General features: G+C 44.3%; 1 protein-coding gene across 2 annotated transcripts in view; it reads left to right on the plus strand.

Annotated features, from left to right (window-relative positions):
- The window catches only part of GNPTAB (N-acetylglucosamine-1-phosphate transferase subunits alpha and beta), a 417,324-nt gene that overhangs the window by 325,661 nt on the left and 68,908 nt on the right, over positions 1 to 22,755 (plus strand). For both annotated transcript variants that reach the window (XM_069229013.1, XM_069229014.1), the window contains one exon: positions 4,377 to 4,462. In XM_069229013.1, the coding sequence (XP_069085114.1) occupies positions 4,377 to 4,462 (86 nt within the window). The remainder of the gene's footprint in view (positions 1 to 4,376; positions 4,463 to 22,755) is intronic.

A 22,755-nucleotide genomic window follows, 5' to 3' on the forward strand; every position in this document is an offset into this window, starting at 1 on the left:
TCCAATACTGCACCATTAGCATACTTGCTGTACTTTATTCTGAATCTGCAGCATAAACATATGGGTGTGATCAATAAGGAGTGCCTGCTACATCACATTCAATTATACTAATGTGTTGAGCCTGGTAGAAACCTGACTGATACTCGAAATGTTTGATTTATGCATTTTGGAATTTGTTTTTCTGTATTTATTTACAGTTCATGCTGAAAAAAGAAGGTTCTTGAAAAATAAGCTACTATTCTTCTACCTCAGGCAGTAGTCATTAGTCTTAGACAGACAGCTTTATCACCCATATACATGAGAATAACTCAACCGAAGATCCTCAGACCCACAAACAAATTGCCCTTTTCAAAATATCTGTCCAGTTTTCTCTAATCTTGATTTCTGGGAAACAAGAAAGTCTCTTTAAAGCAGTCTGGACTCAGTCCTAATTGGTCAGGAAATCATAACATTTTTAACAAGTGGATGCCAGCATACACTATATCTATAGATTTCATATCAGTCTTTGATAAAGTGAACTATCCTACATTCTGACTGAAAATGTGAAATCTGTCAAATCCTTTTGGCCTGCCGAAGCTTACAGATTGCATCCGTGCAGATAACTATGTGGACCCAAATCTTGATAGTAAATAACGAGGGCACTTCCAAAATGGTTGAATCCCAAGAAACATATTTGCCCACTGCGCTATGAAGGCAACATAATAAAAAAAAATCTCCAGTATTAAAACTTTCATAGATTTGCATGCTTGGATCGTCCCCGTCATCGAGGTGGGAGTCCATGGTAATTATAACAAGTAGTATGTAGGGAAGCATTGTTCAGTCATGCTTAAATAAGTGACATTAATTTAAGAAGAACCAAGGTTAGGCCAACCAGGAAGCAGCTCTTAAAGCACTCTTCCCTTCAAGGGTCACTATACATCTGATTTCTTGCCACACATTGTGTGAAGGGAGTCTCCCTGACCTCTGCTCACTTTATCTTCTTCAAAACTCATCTTCTGTCAATTTATAAAAAAAAGACTAAACCTTTATGGAGACATCATTTGGGTGTTAATTCTTACAGAAGAGAATGTTAGACGCCTCTTAAAAGGGTATTTTTAGACCTTGTGCTTTCTGTGGAAAGCTTAGGTTCTACTCTGAAGACCATTATAATGAGTGCCTCTAATGTCTTCAGTGTTCTCATAAAGCCAAGCAAGGACTACAAATACTGCCATGCTTTTTCTGCGAAAACTCTCAAAGATAAGAGAGGACAGACTACTGATTTGGCTCCAAAAATTGAAAGCAAAAGAAAATCCATCCTCTGGAGATGAGGGTGAGGAAGCATCTTCTCCCCCCAAAAGACTTGAGAGAATACCCTTTAGAAACTTAATATTTTCAGGAGCTCTCCAATAAAGATTCACAAAGGCCAATAAAAGAAGCACTCTGACAAGAAACCTGCCACAGAGGTAGGAAACCCCATGAAGAAAAAGGACACATCCTCTTCAACAAGGCCTGATAAAACCAGGTCGTAGCCTTCTACATCTTCATTAAAGATTCCTCTTAGTTCTGACACCAAGGTGTCAACAGACACAGAGTAGTTGAGACATGCGCCGTCAAAGAAGCTGCTGTTGAAACGTCCATCAGCAATGGTGGCGACAACATTGACAGTGATAACGGAAGCAGTTTCGTTGTCAAGAACATGAACAACAACATTGACGCCGATGACTATACCGTCTACGCGACCAGCACTGTTGACAATGACATGGTCAACTGCTTAGACATTGACAGCTTCATAGTCAAAGCCTAACACCGTTTTCAAGCACAGAATATCATTGTCGACAGCACCATCAACGGGCCCATCAATGAAGCAATCGAAGATTAGTCTAAATACAGCTAAGGGAATACTGGTTTCTATCCTGCCGGAACAAGCTCCTACCAGATAGGTCTCTCCTCTTCCACCTACGCACTTACTACATGAGGGTGTAGGTCCTTTCCGCCTGGCTTACACTCCTTCACAACTACATATGAAGTGTCACAAGGATGATGATGAGTATATAGAGGAGTATATAGAGGAAAACCTTTCTTTCCACGATCAACTAGATGCTACAAAGTCCAGATCTGTTGAGAGATTTGGGGAGCAGCACTCATGATCCATGTGTTAATCACAGCTAGAGTTGGGTGGTTCTTTTGTACCTCCAGAACTGATTACTGCTCCCATGCACACAACAGCCTTTTTTTTACTTCTTCTCTAGGCCATTATTTAAGGAGTCCTGGTTCGTAATCAAGACAGATTGCCACTCAGAACAGTATTACCCATAACTACTCAGGATGTTTATTCTGAAGATGCCAAACTGGAGGTGGGTGAAATAACAGAGGATCTACCAGCGCTTGATGAACTGGAATGGGATGCTTATGTAGCACCGCTATCTGTGCCACCTAGTCCAACAGCTGCTAGCTTCCACCGCCCACTCTCCATCCCTCCCGATGAGGATGTTGGCTTTCATGCTCTTTAAGAGAAATCTTCCAAGAGGGTAGATCTTCCCATTCTCAGAAGTCAGACACTGAATTCTGTAGGATTTGAAGGAGTCAGCATGCAAGTCAATTAAAGCAATACCAATAATAGACAACATGCGCCCTGAGGTCTTGAAAGTAAATAATAACCCAGTGAAGGTAGCTGTTAGGATGCAATTGTGCCATGCTTAAACAAAAAGTACAAGGCCCCAGATGAATCTCCAGTTTGCCTTATTGGACAGCTGTGCCCAAATTCTGTGGTTATGCAGGGCTCTCAGAGATGTTTGTAAACCTTAAACAACTTGTTACACTCCAGGTGACAAGTAGTGTATATCCTGGATAATGTGAGCAAAAGATATTTTGAAATGGCGGCTACCACCTTTAGAGCACCTAATGTTCCAGCTACAATAAGGAGACACAAAAGGCAAATGTGGCTGATCCATCTGCTTATCTAGAGTATCTACCAGTGGATAATAAGAAGGAAGCAAAGGTGGTTATGCAAGCGGGCGAAAGAACATCTACTGAAATCATAAACACAGCCATGGGTATTAACTTTACCAGCTTTCACCAGCTTGTGGGAGCAACCATCTGAACGACGTAAAATGGCTCAAGGCTGCATCCTTTCAACCCAAAGTTTAGGCTAAAATATTGGACATGCCCTATGACGTAGAGGCCCTGTTTGGCAAACATCTACATGACGCTCTCCAGTCCATAAAATTGGGTAATAAGACGGAAAGGTCTCTGGAAGATTTACATCAACGCTGCTTTCAACCCTTTTGTGGTTCTGGAGGTAGGGGCCAGTTCTCTTGAAGAGGATACTTCCAATCCTACAAATATGAACCCTACCTTCAACCCCAACAAACTTACTGCCTGCAGTGCTCCAAACAGCAGTACAGATTGCTGCTGACTGGCAAGGCAGGGTGCCACTGACTGGCAAGGAAGTCTCTATGCAAGAGATCCACAGCACTGAACAGAGGACAAAAATTAGCTAGGCAATCTATTTTTTTATTGTCTCTGTTTTAGAAAACAAAGACAGCAACATTCAGCAGGCTACCCACTTGCAGTACATAGCATTACAGCCAACCTTTTGCAGAAAAACAAATGTAAATGTTAGTACATTCATAGGAAATCTTGTGGCTTCCCCCTTCTGTGATCCACCAGTTAACATGTGTGGACTGTAGAGATTCACGTACCTCATGTAAACCACAGCAGTGCAGGGTCAGATGTAGCAGTGTTTCTGTCTCAAATCCAGGAGATATATGATGTAATAGTCATCTCACCTACACATCTCAGATTATGTACTGTTAAATATTATGCTACAGTGGCTAAACAGTGAGAAAGACAAGATACGCGTTTTTCTTAATGTACTTTTATGACTGTTAATAAAGTATATCATAGAGTTGTTAATTTGGTACTGTGCTGAATAGTTTTATTATATTCTGGTTGCAAATTTGTTTTGAGACAGTATTATTGAAATGGTGATGCATCTTTTGTTGCTGGGCGGGTAGAAAATATGGGCTTCTAAATGTTAACTTGCACCTTCTCAGGAGAATGCATCATTTGAAAGAGCAATTTACCATTGATAAGTCTAGCTTGTATTATGAAGCTTCTCATTAAAATCTGTCTAATTATTTTATCTGGATACCCAACCCACCTTTTCCGCCCATTAGTCCTAATTGTTCAGATTTGTTATTTCTAGCCTCTCTGCCATACTTTGAATTGTTAGTTTTTTGGGGGGGACGTATACTCAATTTGTTAACAGTATTTCTTTTGTATAACCCATGAATTAATGTGTTAATTGTTCATTGAAAATGTATTTGTTGTTGCTATGTTTGTATTTCAATAAAATAAAAAGTTAATATATTTCCAATTCTATAATTGTGTTTTAGCCTCCAGTAAGTAAGCAGCTAGTAATCAGTTGTAAACCCGTAACTGATCGAATCCGGAAAGCTTACAAAGATAAACACAAATACAGGTATGCTTATTATTTTGTAATAACGTTGATGTTTCCTTGTAAATATGAATTCCTTGCTACCACCCTAGCAAGTGAGCTGAAAATGATTTCCCAAAACTTTGAATCTATTCTCAAGTGTATTGTTTAATGGGTGATCCTCAGATTTTGGAATATCTGCACCCAGTCAAGGGAGCAGAATTGCACAACCAATTATTTTTGTTGTTTTAACACCAGCTCACAACTTGAGGTCTCTGTGCGTACCAAGGCCCTTAGACTCTAGACAGAGTCTGTGGTTAAGAATGATTTTGTCATATCATTACACACTGTTACTAGGTTAGTTATAGCAATGCACGGTATTGTGGTTTATGTGATTGTAGACCTTACCTACTATTCACCACATGCTATTCTGTTGTGAGACATACTGTTAGCTGACAGTGAGTTTAGAGCCCATTGCTTTTACTTGATTGGCTTCATTGTCACTCATTTGGTTTCTTCTTATTTGTTAGCGTGTGTTGGCTTTTCTCCTTCTTCTTGTTTGTCTCTCCTCAGGAGCATGGAAGCATTATGCTTTTTGAGCAACTCCTATTTTTTTTGTTTGTTTGTTTTTTGTTGAAGCATTCTACAACCGCAAATATTTTCCGGCTGGCTCGCTAGTGTGCTTCTCTTCTCCTTTTCCACGCTGTATTTATTTCTCCTGTGTGATACTTTCCCATTCCTCCTATGACATGCTTGTGTGCCCCCCCACAAGGGTTGGTTTCTCACCTGTGTGATTCTCCCCTTCCCTGCTCCACATTGCTCTCCCTCTCTCACATTTGCCCCCACACAATCTGCTGTTCCCCCAACCAAACCTTTTGTGTTGCTTGTGACTACCCATGTTTGCTTCATGTCCCACCAGCCCTCCATGTTGCTTCCTTGCCCACTGCCTGTGTTGCCCCCGTCACCTACTTTGCCCAGAGCATTGCTTCCACACACCCCTGCCTATGTTGCATATTAAATATTACATTTTATAATTAAATAATGAACAAGTATTATTTTTAATTTTTAAATTTGAAAGTATGTACCTATTTAGAAAAAAAAACTATAAATTTTATTAGGAATGAATAACATGTATTGATGTTATTTTGTTAAATTCAAAATAGGTTATTAAATATTTTATAATTACAAATAATTATGTACTCTTTTTCAAATTAATGTATATTTGTAATGATTTGAAAAAAAGTAGTATTGCTTCCTATGAGAGGGCATTGAAGTAACAGTAGTTGGTTATGTGTAGTGATGGACTTAATACAAAAGTTTAAGTTACTACAAAAGTGCAGTTTGTGAATCCTAAAATGTATTAAACGTACGCAAAAGTGTAAACTCACTAGAAAGTGCAGTCTGTGAATCAGTCCCTGAGCCTTTGTTTGTTTTTACTACATCTCCGTTTTCACTGTTAGTGGCTACTATTTCACATGGTATATCTGAAGTAAACCCATCCCCTCCAACTTCATGGTTAGTTTATGCATATCCTTTATTTTCACTGGTGCTAAATATTTTTAAAATATGTACAAGGGTTTGCTGCTGAGCAAAGTTAACATTCTTATTGTCCTCGGTATGTCAGTGTGCATATCCTGTTAGAACGTCCTACATAATAATTTATCTATTAAAGTCTAAATAGTATGTTCTGTTAACAGAATGGTAGTCTACGTATTGTGCTGATTCCAAAGGTTATCTTGTGTACCGCAGCATACTAAAGAAATTAATTAGGAGGCTGTCTATTCTATGATGCTGTTTATCATTTTAATCACTACAACTACTTAAAATAAGTACCTATATATATATATAAATTTAGAACAAACAGGTTTGACAAACCGAAAATAAATAGATGGCTTTAAATCCAAATTGGCCCAAAAAGTTAAACAATCTCTTTATGTTTTTTTATGTTTTTTTTTTTTTTTTTTTGGAAACACCCAAATCTCCTGGTGAAAATACATATTGCTTGGTGGGTATACTCACCCCTTGCATTTGGGTAGCTCCATATGAACAACTGTAAATTAATGCATACATTTTGAAATCATTGTCAGCCTTTTTCATGTTGAAATACACACCCATGCATGTATTTTAATTCCAGTATTACATAGTATTAATGTTTCACTTAGCTATGATTGTTTCTTAATGGCTCTAAATAACCATGTCTGCGTTTATATAATAAACATAAATGTATTGCTTGCCAAAGATTAAAGTTTTCTTTCTCCTCTGGTTGGTTGTGAATCAAATTATACATGCCAGCCACTTAATATTTGTTTACTATTGTATCTTTCGCTTGAATCTTTTTCTTAGGCCCATATTTCTTCTTTCTTCAGTACAAATCTGAAGAGTATTTAATGAGTTTATTTTCAGTACCAGTCCAACTTTGGTATTAAGACCTGGCTTTCTTGTTAGGCATTTAAATACTTGTATGGTAAGTTTCTCCTAGCACATAAAATCCACATCAGTGTTGATCTACCATATCTTGTAGTTTTGTGGGCAGAATTGGAGACTTCATCAAAAATCAAAAAGGAAAAATAGCAACAGTAATGCAACCTCTGAGAAACATTTTACATTAAAAAATACTGACTATTCCAGCTCTGAACCAAAAAGGATCAAAAGTGACCCTCTACCGCTTATATAATTATTGTCTAAATCAGTATTAGATAACATTTCTAAAGAAGGTATGGGGTTACAACACTACAACAGTTTACAGATGTTCTGTCATGTAGAAATGCATTGTTGACGCCGTACAAAGACTCAGTGATGTTCAGGACTTATCAGTTAGAGGAGATGTAAAAATCAGTACAGGTTTTAAAATTAAAATAATCTTCCTAAGAGTTCCAAATGTGACAATGTTTTACCCTTCTTAAAGTCTTAAGTTGGCGTCTTCAAAAATCACTCTGCTGACCTGGGGAAAGCTCATCATGTTCTCAAAACACATCTCTTCCAGGAAGCAACACAGCTAGAGGCACCATTGCACTTCTTTTGGTGTATTGAGCTTAATGTTAATGATTCCAGCTGCTAAGTTAAAGACCAACTGATATTGTTTGATAATAAGCTTTACTTTTCTCCGATACTGGCTAAGGTCAGAGCTGACCATGGAAAAGTTTCTGGAAATTATGCCTACCTTGTAGATGGGTGCATATTATGGGTTTATTCATCTGGGCTACTTCAGGGTCACACATAATGTGAAGACTTTCATTTGAATAGCTTAACAATAATATTACAAAACATAAAGTGGAAGAGATTAATACTTTGCATGGTCATTTTAGTCAAGTTTAATATGATTAAGTATCTGGTACCAGATTTTAGTTAGTTTCAGTTTGGATTTGTTCATGGGTTTGTTGTCAAAATGTCTGATGTATTGTTTTTTTGTGTCCTTCCAGTTTGGAGACCTTCTTTTATTTTCCTTGTTACGCTTACTATTTTTCATAACTCACAAGATCCCTATGTTGTCATGGATTGTCAGAGGCTTAAGAATTCCCATTAACACACAGAAGGAGCATGTCTCTATACATGCTTCTACCGCATGCTTAGAAGAATCGCATTGTAGTGATGTAGAATTTCGAAAATAAAAAAAAGCAATAGGTGTGTTTTTTTTTTTTTCTCTTCCGCTATCCAGCTATCATCTGTACAGGTGCTATTTTACTCTTTAAAGTTGAGGCCTTGTTTCAGCAGCGTGATGATTATGGAAGACAATATTTACTGGAGGCTGTCTTTTACAAAATCCGTATAGCTATCCTAAAAATGTATGCACCATTACTTTGCTACTTAACCTTTTGAAACAGCATTAAACCGGACTTAGCACCTTGCATAGGGATAACCTATTTATCGGTGACAACAGTAATATATTATATGATCCATTTCTTTGCAGAGAATCAATTTACAAATGTAATCTACATAAAAAAACTGTAAAATACTGTTACTTCTAGAGCGTTATCTAATTCATGAATGATCTGCAGTGCAACTTCTCATCTCCCTGTGGTTGCGCATACAGAATTGATTGCATGTTCACAAGGAGATCTATAAGTGCTGTAATTGAGTCCTTTTTTAAATCTCTTAGTATTCTTGTGTCATTATGACATCAATTGGTTATAATATTGCTTGGAAGCCTAACAGTAGATGGAAAGTAAACACTTTCATTGTATCTAATGCCACCTTTACCGAATAATTAATTGATTTCATGAGTGAGTTCCTTAACATCAATAGTCTGACAATTGGGGTTCATTTAAAACAGCTTTATGAGCTTTTACAGTCTACAGTGTCGCCAAGAAAAGCAGTATATGGAACACCTCTTACATAAAGTGTTTGAAATTTCTAGAACAGCTGTGTCACACCTCTGTCAAGAAAGTCAGGACTTATGGTTTCTCAGGATGGATGAAGAGCTCTCTCCCTCTCCTATGTAGCAATCTCTCAAACTGTATAAATGACAGACTAAGGATTACACTACTGAGGGGTAAGATGGGAAGGGAGCAAGAGATTTTGCAGAAAGATTTGTACAGTGGAATTTTTAGAGGGAGCAAAAACTTTGGGCCAGATTCGGGGGTGATAGCCATATGAACAGTAAAATGAGGAAAACCCTAAGACCGAAGGTTGAGCATTTTTATATGCAAATTTGGTGAAAGGTAACCATTGCACCCAATCTGTGTAATAACACTGCAACTACTGCTGTAATGTCCGATTTAGTCTTTCTGCCTTCTATCCATTTGTGGCTGTTGACTAGTAGAGGTAAAATGACAAATACCCAGTCTATGAAGTAATGCTTTCCAGAAATGAGCAGGAAACTGAACCCCTCTATCTGGCAATATCACTTCCTGGAACCAATGCAACCTTCAGATATCTTTATTTAGAATGTGTGCTAATTCAGGGTTCATGGGTACCTTATGTAAAAGGACAAAGTAAGTAGCTTTACTAAAGCGTTCTAGTACTAGTGGAATGGCTGTGTTTTTATCAGACTTGTGTATGTCAATAATAAAGTCAGTCAAGATCTATAACAATGGTTATTGAGGAGTAGGTAGGGTGTAGGAAAGTAGCATATTACTATCATAGTTACCCCCACGTTTTGTCTGGTGTCAGTGTGTTTAGACCGTAGGACACTGGGATCCTGATAACCAGGATCCCAGTGCCTGAACTCTGTCCTCTAAATGTGGTTATATGCTAACTTTTCCACCATCCAGTTGCCATACTGGTGCACCTATGTAAGTCCCTAGTTACTAGTATATGGTACTTAGGTACCCAGGGCATTGGTACACCAGGGGTCCCCCATGGGCTGCAGCATGTATTTGCCACCCATGGGAGCCCATGCAAACTGTGTCTACAGGCCTGTCATTGCTGCCTTCGTGCAATGGTGCATGCCCCTTTCACTGTAGATATAAGGCTTGCCTTATATCACGGTCACTGCACCTGGACAACGTAAGTCACCCCTATGGTAGGCCCTTCAGCCCAAGGGCAGGGTGCATGGTCCTGAGTGTAAGGGCACCCCTGCATGAGCAGAGGTGCCCCTACAAACCCCAGCCTCTATTCCCTGGGCTTTGTAAGTGCAGGGTAGTTATCTTAAGGTATGTGGTGGGCACTAGTCAACACGAGTAGTCCAGCTACATAATGGCTTCTCCGAACCTAGGCATGTTTGGTATCAAACATGTTGGAATCATTCAACTACACCAATTCCAGTGTTAGTTGTATGATACCATGTACTTTGGGACTTCCTTAGAGGATCCCCCTGATCTGCCTGTACAGCATTGCAGGGCCTGCCTGTCAGCCCACGATGCTGCAGACCCCCAGACACTGTTCTGCCCTCCTGCTGCTGAACATAACTCGAGCCGGGGAAGTCAGAACAAAGGGTTTCCTGTTGGAGAGAGATGTGACCTACTCTCATTTATAACTAGGTGTCTCTGGGCTGGGGTGGGGTGGGGTGGCCTCTCAGCACCACCAGACTGCTTTGATGGGCACATTTGGAGCCCCCGTTGCATAAACTGGTTTGCATCAGTGCTGGAACCCCAGGTTCCCTCTCTGGCACAATACCACACATACGACAGGGGAGTGACCACCCCCTGTCCAGCTCCTCCCCTAGGGAGTGCACAAAGCTCTGCCAGGTGGCCGGTTGATTCTGACATTTTGTAAATAAGATGTGCAGAGGCGTTTGAGAGCATCTGACTGGTCAAGCCAAGTAGATGATGTCCCTGACCCCTTCTGATAGGTACATCACTGCAGATAGTGACCAACCCCCTTTTAGGGTTACTTAAGGGCCCCCCCAAAGGTGGGTCTTCAGATTCGTCGAGGAACTCTCTGCAAGACATCTTCTGCTCCTGGCCCACAGAACCGCTGCTGGTCTGCCTTAGGAACCGAAACAAGACTGTATCCAGTTGGAAGGGCTCCCACTGCAACATTGTTTCTCTGGCTCCTGCAAGAATTCTGCAACATCCGTGGCTGTGTATCCTCCAGGGTCACAAGGACTCTGCACCATGAAGCAAGAAGGAATCTCCCTTGGAGTGAAGGAGTCACTCTCCTGCATCCATAGGCATTTTAGGATGACAGCGACCAGCTGGTGGATCCTGCTGCCTCACGGACATCGGAAGGCTCTGCAACACAGGTGGTGGTTCTGTGGCCTTCTCCTGGTCCAACTTGTCTTCTGACCACCTTGTGAGATGTTGGGCCCTTGGTGCAGCCACTTGAACAGAATCCCTGTGCACCACGACTGTTGCTCTTACCAAGGCTTATTGACTCTTTATCCAGGAGATCTTCAAGGTCCAAGAAGCCTCAGCCTTCAGCACTCTGCAACTCCAAGTTTAGCTTCCACTCTGCAGCTTCTGCGACGAGGTGCTCCTGTTTTGTTGTGCTGCTGAGGCCTCCCTGCGACTCCCAGTATCTGCTGCCAGTGGGTCACTCATGGGGGCTCCAACGATTCCTGCGGTCCCTCCTGCGTGCAGCCCCCCCACCCCACCACCAAAGGGTCGAGTCTCCTGGACCTTGATGGTCCCCAAAATCCTGCAACTTCTTACATTTGCCAATGCTAGTTGGTGGTCCTGCTGACCACTGACTCTCCTGCAATCTGTCGACTGACGTGGGACAGCTCGTGGGTGACTCCAAGGATCTTCCTGCATCCCCTGGACTCCGCAGATGAACTTCATCCTTCACCAACCTACAGGAACTTCACCTCTAGGAGGGAGGGTGGTCATTGCCTACCTGGGCCACCTGGACATCTAAGAGTGGTCTGGACACTGCCCTCTTCTTTTACCGGTTCTATTTATCCAGAATCCACCTTTTGGTTCCACTGACTTGGTGTATGTTGTCTCAACAGCAGCTATACTAACGAGGCTCCCACTGACTCCAACAAAGGTTTCTGAAGTCTCTTCACCCCAATGCAGCTTGGCTCCCTGGTGTAGGTACTCCACTTATCTTGGTATTCACGGGTGGGGACACTATCCAACCTCCCTTGTGCCAACAGGTTCCTCTCTGTGGGTCCTGAATCCTGAAAATTCCAACCGCGATGGTCCTGTGTTAGCTTATTGGACACCCGGCTCGATAACTACTCTGCATCTGGGCGCCTGTGGGATTTCTGAAACCTACCTCTGGTAATTCCTTACTCCTCCAGTCCTTGGGATCTTAACACACTTACCTTGGTTGGGCACCTCTGTTCTTATACCACTTTCTTAGTATATGGTTTGATCCCCTCACCCACAGGGTCCTATGTATTTCTGAGCTTTTTCTGCTTGTTGCTATGTGAATATTTTGTGTGTAGATATCGCCAAGTGGAGATATACCTAGAAGTGGTATACTAGTAGTATTGTAATAAAGAATATTTTATTTTTGCAACACCTTGTGTGGTTCTTTCTTGTGTGACGATCACTGACTGACTACTGTGATATTGTATGTGCTTTACACTCCTCCTTGATAAGCCTAAGCTGCTCTCCACTGCTACCCCTAGAGAACTTTGGTTATCTAGGCACCATAACACTCACTATCACTAAGGGTTGCCTAGACTCAGTATAGGGTGCTACACCATAGACGTACGTACACCATAAACTGAGCCAGCCTCCTACATAGGGGTTGTAGCAAACCTGCATTTTTGATGCACAAGTTTGTAGCCTGAGCACAGGTTCCACACAATCTCACATACTCTTTCATTTGTTGTGTCATTTTGGGCCACGAAAAACTGTGTTGAATTAGTGGTCAAGTCTTGCATGGTCTGATACAGAATTATCATGATACCAGTGCAGTATCTTCTGTTGTAATGGATAAATTGGACACAGAACTTTGATCATTGTGTGTTAAATGCCCTTGTGTTTGTAGTCTCTTCTTAGTGTTAAGTCTTGAAGTGCTGTCCCTGAATCATTTGCTGCACCTTGTAGCCTAAGAATTGTGGCAGGTTCTGCTGCTGGAAGTGATTCAACTGAGTTTCTTGATAACACATTGAACGTCTCTTGGCAGTTACCCAGGTGACATGAAATATTGTATGAAATCAGGAGAAGACTCATGACCAACAGGCATGACAGGTGTTCTTGCACTGCATGGATTTAACATATCTCAGGTTCTTATGGACTGGACAAAATGAATAATTCAAATAAATCCTCCAATGGCAAAATGCTTCACCAATCGCTAACAACTCCTGGGCATAAATGGTGTGTTTGAGTTAAGCTGATGTTAGGGTACTCGAAAAATAAGCCACAGCATGAATGTCTCTGAGAAAGAATAGTTCCTATAATGAAAGAGGAAGGATCAGTTTTCACTAAGAAGGGCAAAGAGTGATCTGGATGTCGAATGATGTGAGCATTAGTAAAGGCTTCTCTGAGGTAAACAATGGCCTTCTTTGCTCACTATCCAGTGGAGGGGAAGGCCGTCAAGAAGCTTTGCTATAGAAAGAACAATGGTGGAAAAATCTTGAATAAATTGCCTACAGAAGTGCAAATCCTAAGAACGTCTTAATTTCCTTTATGGTGGTTACAGTAGACCAGTACAGGTGTGTTATTAATAAACAATACTTTTGTGTTTTAACATCTTCGCCATCCATGTGGATCCCTTTTTATTATGTATGGATTCTTATAAATGTGACTTCATTGACTTCAGAAATGCATTTCTCTTCTTTGGCGCAGAGAGAGTTTGGGCCCCTACACATTCCAGGATAATTTTCACATGACAAAGATTCTCTTCTACGGTGGCAAAAAATACTAAAAGTAGATGCTGACAAATGACTAATAAAACATGGACGATGCCATTTATAAAACACTGGAAGGTAGTCTGTGTGTTGCATAATCTGAGTGCATACCTAAATACTCAAAAATTCCATATTGAGTATTAAAGGCTGTCTTCCATTAATCTCCCTTCCAGATGAGGACAAAATTGTAAGCTGCTCTTAAATCAATCTTTAAAAAGATCTGGGTGCCTTGGAGTTGATCTAGTAGAACCAAAATCATTGGCAAAGGGTACCTGTAACAGATGAAAGTCTGATTCACCTCTCTGTAATCAAAACAGAGGTGATATTCTTTCTAATTTTTTGGCTAAAAAATGTAAGATCTCTAGCCAGCAATGTTGAAAGCCAAATGAAGCCTTTCCATATATTCACCTCCAAATGTTATTTAAGGAATCAACGTATTGATGTGGTCTGTGGGGAGGCCAGGTGTGTGTTCCTTTTAGTTCCCTTTCTGTAAACCACTGGTATTTGTGTGTGTTTGGTAACTGCAAACACCATTCCCTTCCTACAGCAACAATTCTGTTTACAAAACAGGTTGGAAAAATGTGTGCTGACAGCTGCATAACTAATCAGAGGTCTGTGTTTCCTTTTCCACTTTGCATGCTCATTTGAGTCATGTTTAAGATGGTTAAATATCTGGTACCTGATTATTGCCTAAATCACTGTAAGGGGCGGGTGCATTATTCAAATAAAAAGCATATTGTATTGGTATGTCCTGTTTCAGTATCCAAGCCCAGTGGGGCTGTATACCACTCAATATTGTCAGGGAATACCTTCTACCCTTTTGAGTTTTTCTGGTATCTGTTTTGTAGCACACTTAGGCCCTCATTACAAGGCTGGTGGTCGCGGTCGGACCACCGCTCTGGCAACCATGACGTTACCACCACGGTCTGACTGCCGGCACCACCACTTTTAAACCACCTGTCGGCGCCGGCGGTCCCAGTCCACCAGGGCAGCACTGCAAGCAGCGCTGCCCTGGGGATTACGTCCCCTCGCTCCGCCGAGGTTTACATGGAGGTTACACCGCCATGTAAAGGCTGTCAGAGACTGGGTACCGGTGGCTCCCCTGGCCCGCCCAGTCGCACAAATCAATGTCTGCTTTGATTGTGCAAGAGGAATATCTTTGATGCCTGTGCTTCGGTCATGTCTCTGAACTGTGTGAAACTGCAAGCCCTCCAGCTGCAATATATGCTGCTTTTCCAGCCAAATTAAAGGTTCTGTATCAAGGCAAGGCACACTTTTTCCAAACACCAGCGGAAGCCTGGGAGAAGTTGGAGAAAATGCCACACCAACTTAAGGGGGCTGGGGGAGAGAAGAGGGAACACAATCCTGCCGGAAGCTCTCCCGTCCGTAAGAGAAACGAAGGTCCAAGAGAAAGGATGGTATCTCCACAATACCGAAAGAAAGTAAGGGGAAGCGCCTGACCCGGCACACTGGGGGACAAACCCCGTCTACATCTACATCACCACAAAATGCAGCAAACTTTTTACCAAAACTCTGCCACCCTCCAAAGAAGTCGTAGATTCGGAGCAGGATGCCACACCGAACTCTCTATTCTCCTTGGCACAGGCCATAGACCAATTGGAGCGACAGCCCTCGAGATCAGGGGACCTACCACCAACAGACAATGCATCAGACTCAATAGATACACTATAGAACTCTGGAGTAAACCAAATATCAAAGGGGTGCGATGGAACACACAACATATGGAGAGCCCTTTCCTCCTATGACTGACCTAATAAGAAGTCGATCGTCTCAGGCCGTGGCACTCTTGAGGCACACCATCCTAACTGGTTGATCTAAAAAAAAAAAATCATCAGTTATAAAAGTTAGTTTGGGGGTGGGGGCGTGGGTCTACAGACCTCTGTGATCTCTCTGGTCAGTAGTTGTACGTTGGGGGATCAGTATGCTCATTTAGGGGAAAGGGTGGTGGGGTGGGGGGATTTAGGGGGAAAGGATTGCACTTTTTGAGAGGGAGGTTCAGCACAACACAGGAAAGATCAAAATATTTGTGAAAATCCGGGCAAGGAGTACATGCAGATCCAGATGGCACTGAATCACACAAGAGACATGCACATTGGTGGGAAGGGAGTTAAGAGTCAATTCACTGCACTATCCTGGATTGTCAATGGTTTAGGCAGCAAGGTAGAGCTTGGACTGGTGGCAGCCTACATAAAGAGGCACAAACCAGATATCGTCTTTACCATGGGCTCCCAAGGGGTGGTGGTGCTGATAAGGAAGATACCCTCATTTACTCCAGAGAAAATCTGGAGGGACCCCAACAGAACATATGTGGTGGTCCAAGGCAGGTGGGGGAGGAGGGAGGTGACCATTGGCAGTGTGTATACGCCCCACCCGTCTCCAGCAACAGACATGCAGTTTCCTGGCAATGATACTTATAGAATCAAATACGTCTCTTCACCTAATAGGTAGAGACTTCAGTGATGTGATACATCCTGACATAGACCGATCAGGTACTCCATATGCACACCTGCGGGAAACCCCCCTAGAAGAATTTGTGAGAGTCATGGGGTTGACAGACCTCTGGAGGCACCACCACCCAGACACCAGACAATACTCATACTTCTCGGGGATGCATAGGGTTTTCTCCCTTTAGATTATATACCTAGCCCCGGCAGGTGAAGTGGGGCAGATTGAAGAGGCAGAATACCTTGCCAGGGAACTGTCGGACCACTCCCACCTCTGGGTGGCAGTCGGCGCCAGACCCAGGCAGAAGCGGGGAGACTGGAGACTGAATGCATGGAATCTGAAAGACGAGAAAGTAGCACAGGAGTTGCAAGTAGAGACTGAACTATACTTAAAGAGAAGAAAGACTCAGTCACATCAACGATTACCCTATGGGAGGCACGCAGGCAATGCTTGGAGACCGGGCCCAGAGCATAATTCCTTAATGTTGGAAATTGCCCTTTTTGCAGGGTTATCCCCAAACTATTTGCCTTCTTCCTCCTATTTTTCCAGGTCTGTTTTTGCTAGTTTATTGTCTCTGCGCATTTTACCACTACTGATTGGTTTATCCATGACTGGCATATTTGACGTAGGACATGTACTGGTGTGTTTTACATGTCATAACAGTGAAATACTGCCAAATTCGGTTTTCACTGTTGCAATGCCTATCTCTCTCATAGGTTAACATGGGGGCTGCCTTTAAATAACTTTAAAGGGCAGATTCCATTTGGGAGCAGATAGAAATATAGAGTTAGGGTCTCTAAACTCACAATTTAAAAATACACCTTTTAGTGAAGTTGGTCTTTAGATTGTTAGTTTGGAAAATGCCACTTTTAGAAAGTAGGCATTTTCTTTCTCAATCCATTCTGTGACTCTGCCTGTTTGTGGATTCCCCATCAGGGTCAGTTTGACAGTTGAGTTGTTCACACCTCTCCTCTAGAAAGTAAAACAAAGGGGGCTGGGGATTGGCCTGCAAATCCTGATGAGCCATCTGTGCTGGAAGGGAGGGGAGGAGTGGTCACTCACACCTGAAAGGACTGTGTCTGCCCTCACACAATGCAGTCTCGGACCCCCTGGTGTGTGTCTGGGGCCTGCCCTGGACAAGGAAGGCTCTTGCAAACACTTGAGAGTTTGCTTTGAAGTTTGCCAACTTCAAGGGCAGAAAGGGGTAGAAGAAGACCCAAAACCCCAGACTTTTAGAATCTTTCTAAAATCAAGAGGAACCTCTGCCCAGGAGAAGAACTGAAGTGCTGGAGGAGTACTGTCCCTTTGCTGGATTGCTCTGTTGGACTGGCCTGCAGTTGCGTCTTCTGCATGAAAAGAATGCAAGGGGTGAACTTTGGTGCGTGTCCTGCTTGAGAAAGTTCTCCAAGGGCTTGGAGTAGAGCTTGCCTCCTGTTGGAAGTCTCAGGGACACAAAAGACTTCAGTTTCCTTGACCTGCAGCACTGGGGACTGTGTGTTTTGTGCTGTTCAAGAGGAGAAACCACTGTGCTGCCACCAACAAAGCTGCTGGCCTGCACCATGACCTGCTGACACCACACAAGGCCGCACTGCCCCGCTTCGCACCGCGACCCTAGTCTCACCGACGCCGTCATTGGACGACTTCACTGAGCCACTGCTCACAATGCAATCTGTGGGCCCTGCACTCCGGCATCGCCTGCTCACACTGCAGTCTGGGGATCCCAGATGACGACGCTCCTGCTGACACCGGCGCTGCTGCCTGCACTGTGCAAAGGTGAGCTTGATATACTTGCTCACAGGGCTGGTCTGCCAGAGGGGCTTCTCCTCCTTTCCTAACACGCTGGAGACCGAAAAACGGTCTTGCCTGTGGATGAAGGCAAGAGGGGTGGGCTCGGCCCCAAAAGGTTCACACGCCTCCCAGACTTTCCTCTCCCCCCGGGAAAGCAACATAGCGGGATGAGCGCGCAAGTGACCCTCCTCACATTCCTGGCCACGCCCACTACACTTACTGCAACACCGCAGACTTGGAATAATCAGTGGAGGGGAGCATTAGATCCAGAGGATCAGATGAGGTAACCTACCATGAAAGAAGCCCTGACCAGGAGCTATGGTCTCATCACAGAAAGTTACCGGGTAAAGTTTAGGGAGAGTGCTAAACTTGTTTCTCAGACTTGGATGGAGTATAATAATTCCTTCTGCAGGGCACTGGATGGATGGTTGAAGGGCAGCGAGATAAGACTATCACGGGCTATATAATTTGATTGCATGGGAGCACTTGTCTACTGATTGTTTTCCAGATCTGCGCCAGCACCTGATTAACAGCAAGATTACTGACCCCAGCAAGCTTTCCAAGGAGGCGGACTGCTAGCTCAGCAACAGGGTCCAAAAGAAGTTGTATGTGGGAGGCTTAGCCAAGGGTGGGCAGGGTCCCCAACAGAAGAAAGATAGGTGGGACAAGGATAAAAGTAAAGTGTTCTCTAATGGGCCCCAAACCAGTGCCCAGGGTAAGGATTCCCAACCCCCTGTTGAAAAGAAAAGTTGGTTCCCTTCAGGAAAGCCTACAGGGAAGGGACCCCTGAAATGTTTTACCTTTAATCAGGAAGGGTATTTGAGGGGGAGTTCCAAGCAGGCATAGCCCTCCATCAATGGGAAGACTCTGGGGGTGGCAAATGTAGCGCTTGAGGAGGACTAGGCCCCAGTTAGTGGTGGGAAGCCAGCAGAGTTGACCCTAGTCTCCCTGGGTGAAAGTGAGGTGATCTAGAAAACCCTCATGCCTGACAACACTAAAAACTACAGGCAGTGTGTAACCATCAGAGGGAGGCGGGTGAAGGTTCGGAGAGGCACAGGAGCTAGCATGGCAATTGTTTACTGTCATCTGGTGTCTGAGGAACAGGTAGTTTTTAATGTCGTCCACCAGGTTGTAGCAGTAGACAACAGTGAGTAACAATGTTTGGAAGCTCGGGTTCAATTTGAATGGGGGGTTCTCAGGTTTCTTGAGGGTAGCTGTAAGTCCGTCCATGCATGTTGACTGTCTGCTAGGAAACAACCTGCAGCATAATGCCTGGAAGGAGGTGGAGCCGAGGTCACAAATGGAGATGTTAGGATCGCCAGGGTGGGCGTGCATGACCACATGGTCCATGGCTGCCAGAGAGGGTGATCAGAAGGACTTGGAGGCTGAAACAGTGCCCAGATGCCTGCCAGGAGGAGGAAGGGCAAGGCATGGGAAACCATTAAATTCCTACGGTCTGAGAGGAGGCTGAGCCTGAGGGGGACACCCTGGAACCTACAAGGAAAGAAGTGACCGAACTGGGGGACATGCCTGAGCTGGCCCATTAGCAGCGGGAAGTTTGCCCTACCAGGGAGGAGTTCTGCACAGTGTATAAAATGTGCCCCATTCTTGAGGGCCTTCGAAAACAGGCCCAGGCCGCCAGTGATACCTCTGGATCTCACCTGATTTACTGAGAGGATGATCTCTTGTATAGTGAGCCAAAGGTTGCTGAGCCTGGGGCAGCCCATGTGCTGGTGGTACCCAGTGTTTCACAGCCTTCCTACTGAGTATGGCTCATGATGTGGCCCTGGTGGGTCATTTGGGGCAGGACAAGACAGGGAAGATGTGCAAGGCTCCTCTTCAACCATTTCCTGTTGTGACCACCCCTTTGAAGCGGGTGGGGATTGACATTGTGGGGCCTCTGGATCTCAAGACAGCCATCTGCAACAGGTTTATCCTGGTCTTGGTGGACCTTGCCTCCCGGTATCCCTGAGCTACCCCTCTGGGGACAGTGACTGTGCCCACCATGGCTAGAGCACTTAAGGGGTTGTATACCCATGTGGGTTTCCCCAACGAGGCAGTATTGGCCCGGGGTACCAATTTCATGTTGTACATGAAAGCCATATGGAAGATGTGTGGTTTTACCTACAAGTTCACCACACCTTAGCACCCACAAGGCAGTGGGTTGGTTAAAAGGTTCAACCATACCCTGAAGGGCATGATTATGGGTCTCTCAAAATCCATTAGGCTTAAGTGGGATGTCCTGTTAACATGCCTATTGTTTGCCTACAGGAGGGAGGTACTGTAATAGCGGGTCTGCTTCAGCCCTTTTGTACTTCTGTATGTGCACCCTGTGAGAGGGCCTCTCAGTTTGGTGAAGGAAGGGTGGGAGGACACTCCAGAGAAGCCACCCTAGGATCTATTCAGTTACATGCTGGCCTTCAGGAACCAGGCAGCCTGCTTCCAGAAACTTGCCCAGGAGAATCTGGAAGCTAGTCAGGAGGATATGAAATGCTGGTAAACCAGAATACCACTCTGGCTGAGTTTCAGCCTGGCCAGAAAGTGTGGGTTATGGCCCCGGTAGAGCCCCATGCTCTCCAAGACCGTTGGTCTGGGCCTTTTGAGGTGAAGGAGTGCAAGAGCAATGTTGCCTACCTGGTGGATATACAGACTCCTAGGAACCATTTGAGGGTCCTGCACTTGAACCGCCTCACACTATACTTCAAGAGGTCTGAGTTGACCATGCTTTTGATCATGGATGATGGCGTGGAAGGGGAGTGTGAACCTCTCCCCGACCTCCTGACTTCCATAGAGCAGGATGGACCTGGGGAGAGTGTGAACCTCTCCCCTACTCTGACCCTACAGCAGCAGATGGACTGTTGCCAGTTACTGAGTCAGTTCTCCTCTATGTTCTACCTCACTCTGGGAGTCACCCAATGGTGTACCCATGACATTGACACGTGCTTAACAGGTAAGCTGTCCCCAAAGTCTTACAGGTTGACTGATAGAGTGAGAAACAGCATCAAAGAGGAAGTTGCTAAGATGTTGTAGTTAGGGGTGATTGAGCACTCCAACAGTCCTTTATCCAGCCCATTGGTTCTGGTCCCTAAGGCTGTTCCACCCTGTGTCACAGCTCAACTGAGGTTCTGTGTTGACTGCCAGGGGCTCAGTGCCATCACCAGGACTGACACACATCCCCGTCCTCTGAGCTGATGAGCTCATCAAATCACACTGAGAGAGAATATATGGGAGAGAGGGGGCCAACGAAGAACACAACCGTACTCAGCTCCCAAAATCAATACAAAATCACAACTGGGAGTACGGGGTTCTTGTAACAGGGGTGGGTCAATGGTGTATCAATTGTAACACTGAACCCCTCGTAATCCTCAGCTAGAGGCGAGATATGGGTGGACTGTGGTGTTGTGTGGGGTCTGGGAGGGGAATTTCCTTTACGGACTAGGTGGTCTCACACACTATATAGTGTCATGCTTCATCATATGACCACCTAGCCCCACCCAGGTAGGACAATGCCACCTGGGCGGACTCAACCTCACTGTTAAAGGAACAGGAGGGAGTGCGTAAATTAATTCTGGTTCTGGAAAAAGGGATCCAGCTAGACTAAGAAATAAAAACACCTAAACAGATACCCATGTGAGTTTTTTAATAGAAGGTTCTGTTTGATGTGATTAAAAAGAAGACTGGGACACCAATGTGAGAGCAATGACTCACCGGGTCGCCTATCTAAAAGGAAGAAGCCGACATGTTTCTGCCCTCAAAAATGAGCTCTGGAAAGCCTCGGGGCATTCATCAGGGTGAAGGATCCCTGCTACTCATGCTCAGTGAGCGCTGAATAATTAATAACAATTGTGTAAGAATAATAAGTGGATAAAACCGGGAGGTGGGGGGGCCTACCTTGCCAAGGAAATACCTGGTGGAGGACCTAAAGGAAATTAAATAAAGCAGACCAGTAATGAGGGTAACATGGTGACACAGCAATGCACAGCAATCCACAGCACACGTGAAAAATTCATGCAGGACGCAGAAGTTCTGGGTACATAAGGCATAAATCACATAATTAATGGTTTGGTACGCAATTACGTGGAGGACAATGAGGAAAGGAAAGAAGTTCTTACCCTATCACAAGAGGCAACTGGCCACTGGTGTCCAGGAGAGGGAGCGTCCCCTTATAGTCAGACTCTAAGGTTCAGGGAGAGGCAAACAAGGGAAGAAGCCACATGAGAGGGAGACAAAGGCAAGAAAGGATGGGTGGCCTCTAAGGATGCGAGGGCACGGCCCTAGGAGGGTAGACACCTATTAGGGTCCAGAAACCAAAAGTAGAAAGGCAAAAGTTCCCTCACCCAGAGTAAAAGCGGGTAGAGGCAGAGACATGTAGACACAAAGGAGGTAGTTGTAAAGTGAGGAAGAAAAAAGGGGGGGGTAAAGTGGATGCAAAAACCGAAGCAAGAGAAAGAAGGAGTAGGGAATATGTAAGTAGATGGGAGAGCAGAGAAAAGGGAAAAGGAAAGCGGGGAAAGGAATGGCAGCCAGGAGTGGGGAAGAAGTCAAACGGAAAAAAAGAAAAGGAGGAAAAGAGGGGAGGGAAAGTAGAGAGTTATCTTATCTGTATGTCCAACGATGGCCGGCTGACTCTCTGCATCAAAGGCGGGCGCTCTCTATGCGCTTAAACCGACCTCTCTCAGGACCGCTTGAATAAAGTGGCCTGAGAGAGACGGGTAGATATAGTTGTCGTTGATGGGTGGAAATAATGTCCAGCTGATGGTGATCACTGTTGCGGCCCGAGGTCCGGGCCATGATTGGATGCGGCGGGCGGAAGTGCGTCCGACGATCCTGTGAGGACGGGTGCCCGAAAGGGTCGCTGCGGCCGGCCCCGGTGGTGCTCCCACTCAGAGCGGCCGAAATC

The sequence above is a fragment of the Pleurodeles waltl genome, chromosome 4_1, assembly GCF_031143425.1.
Source record: "Pleurodeles waltl isolate 20211129_DDA chromosome 4_1, aPleWal1.hap1.20221129, whole genome shotgun sequence".
NCBI lineage: Eukaryota > Metazoa > Chordata > Amphibia > Caudata > Salamandridae > Pleurodeles > Pleurodeles waltl.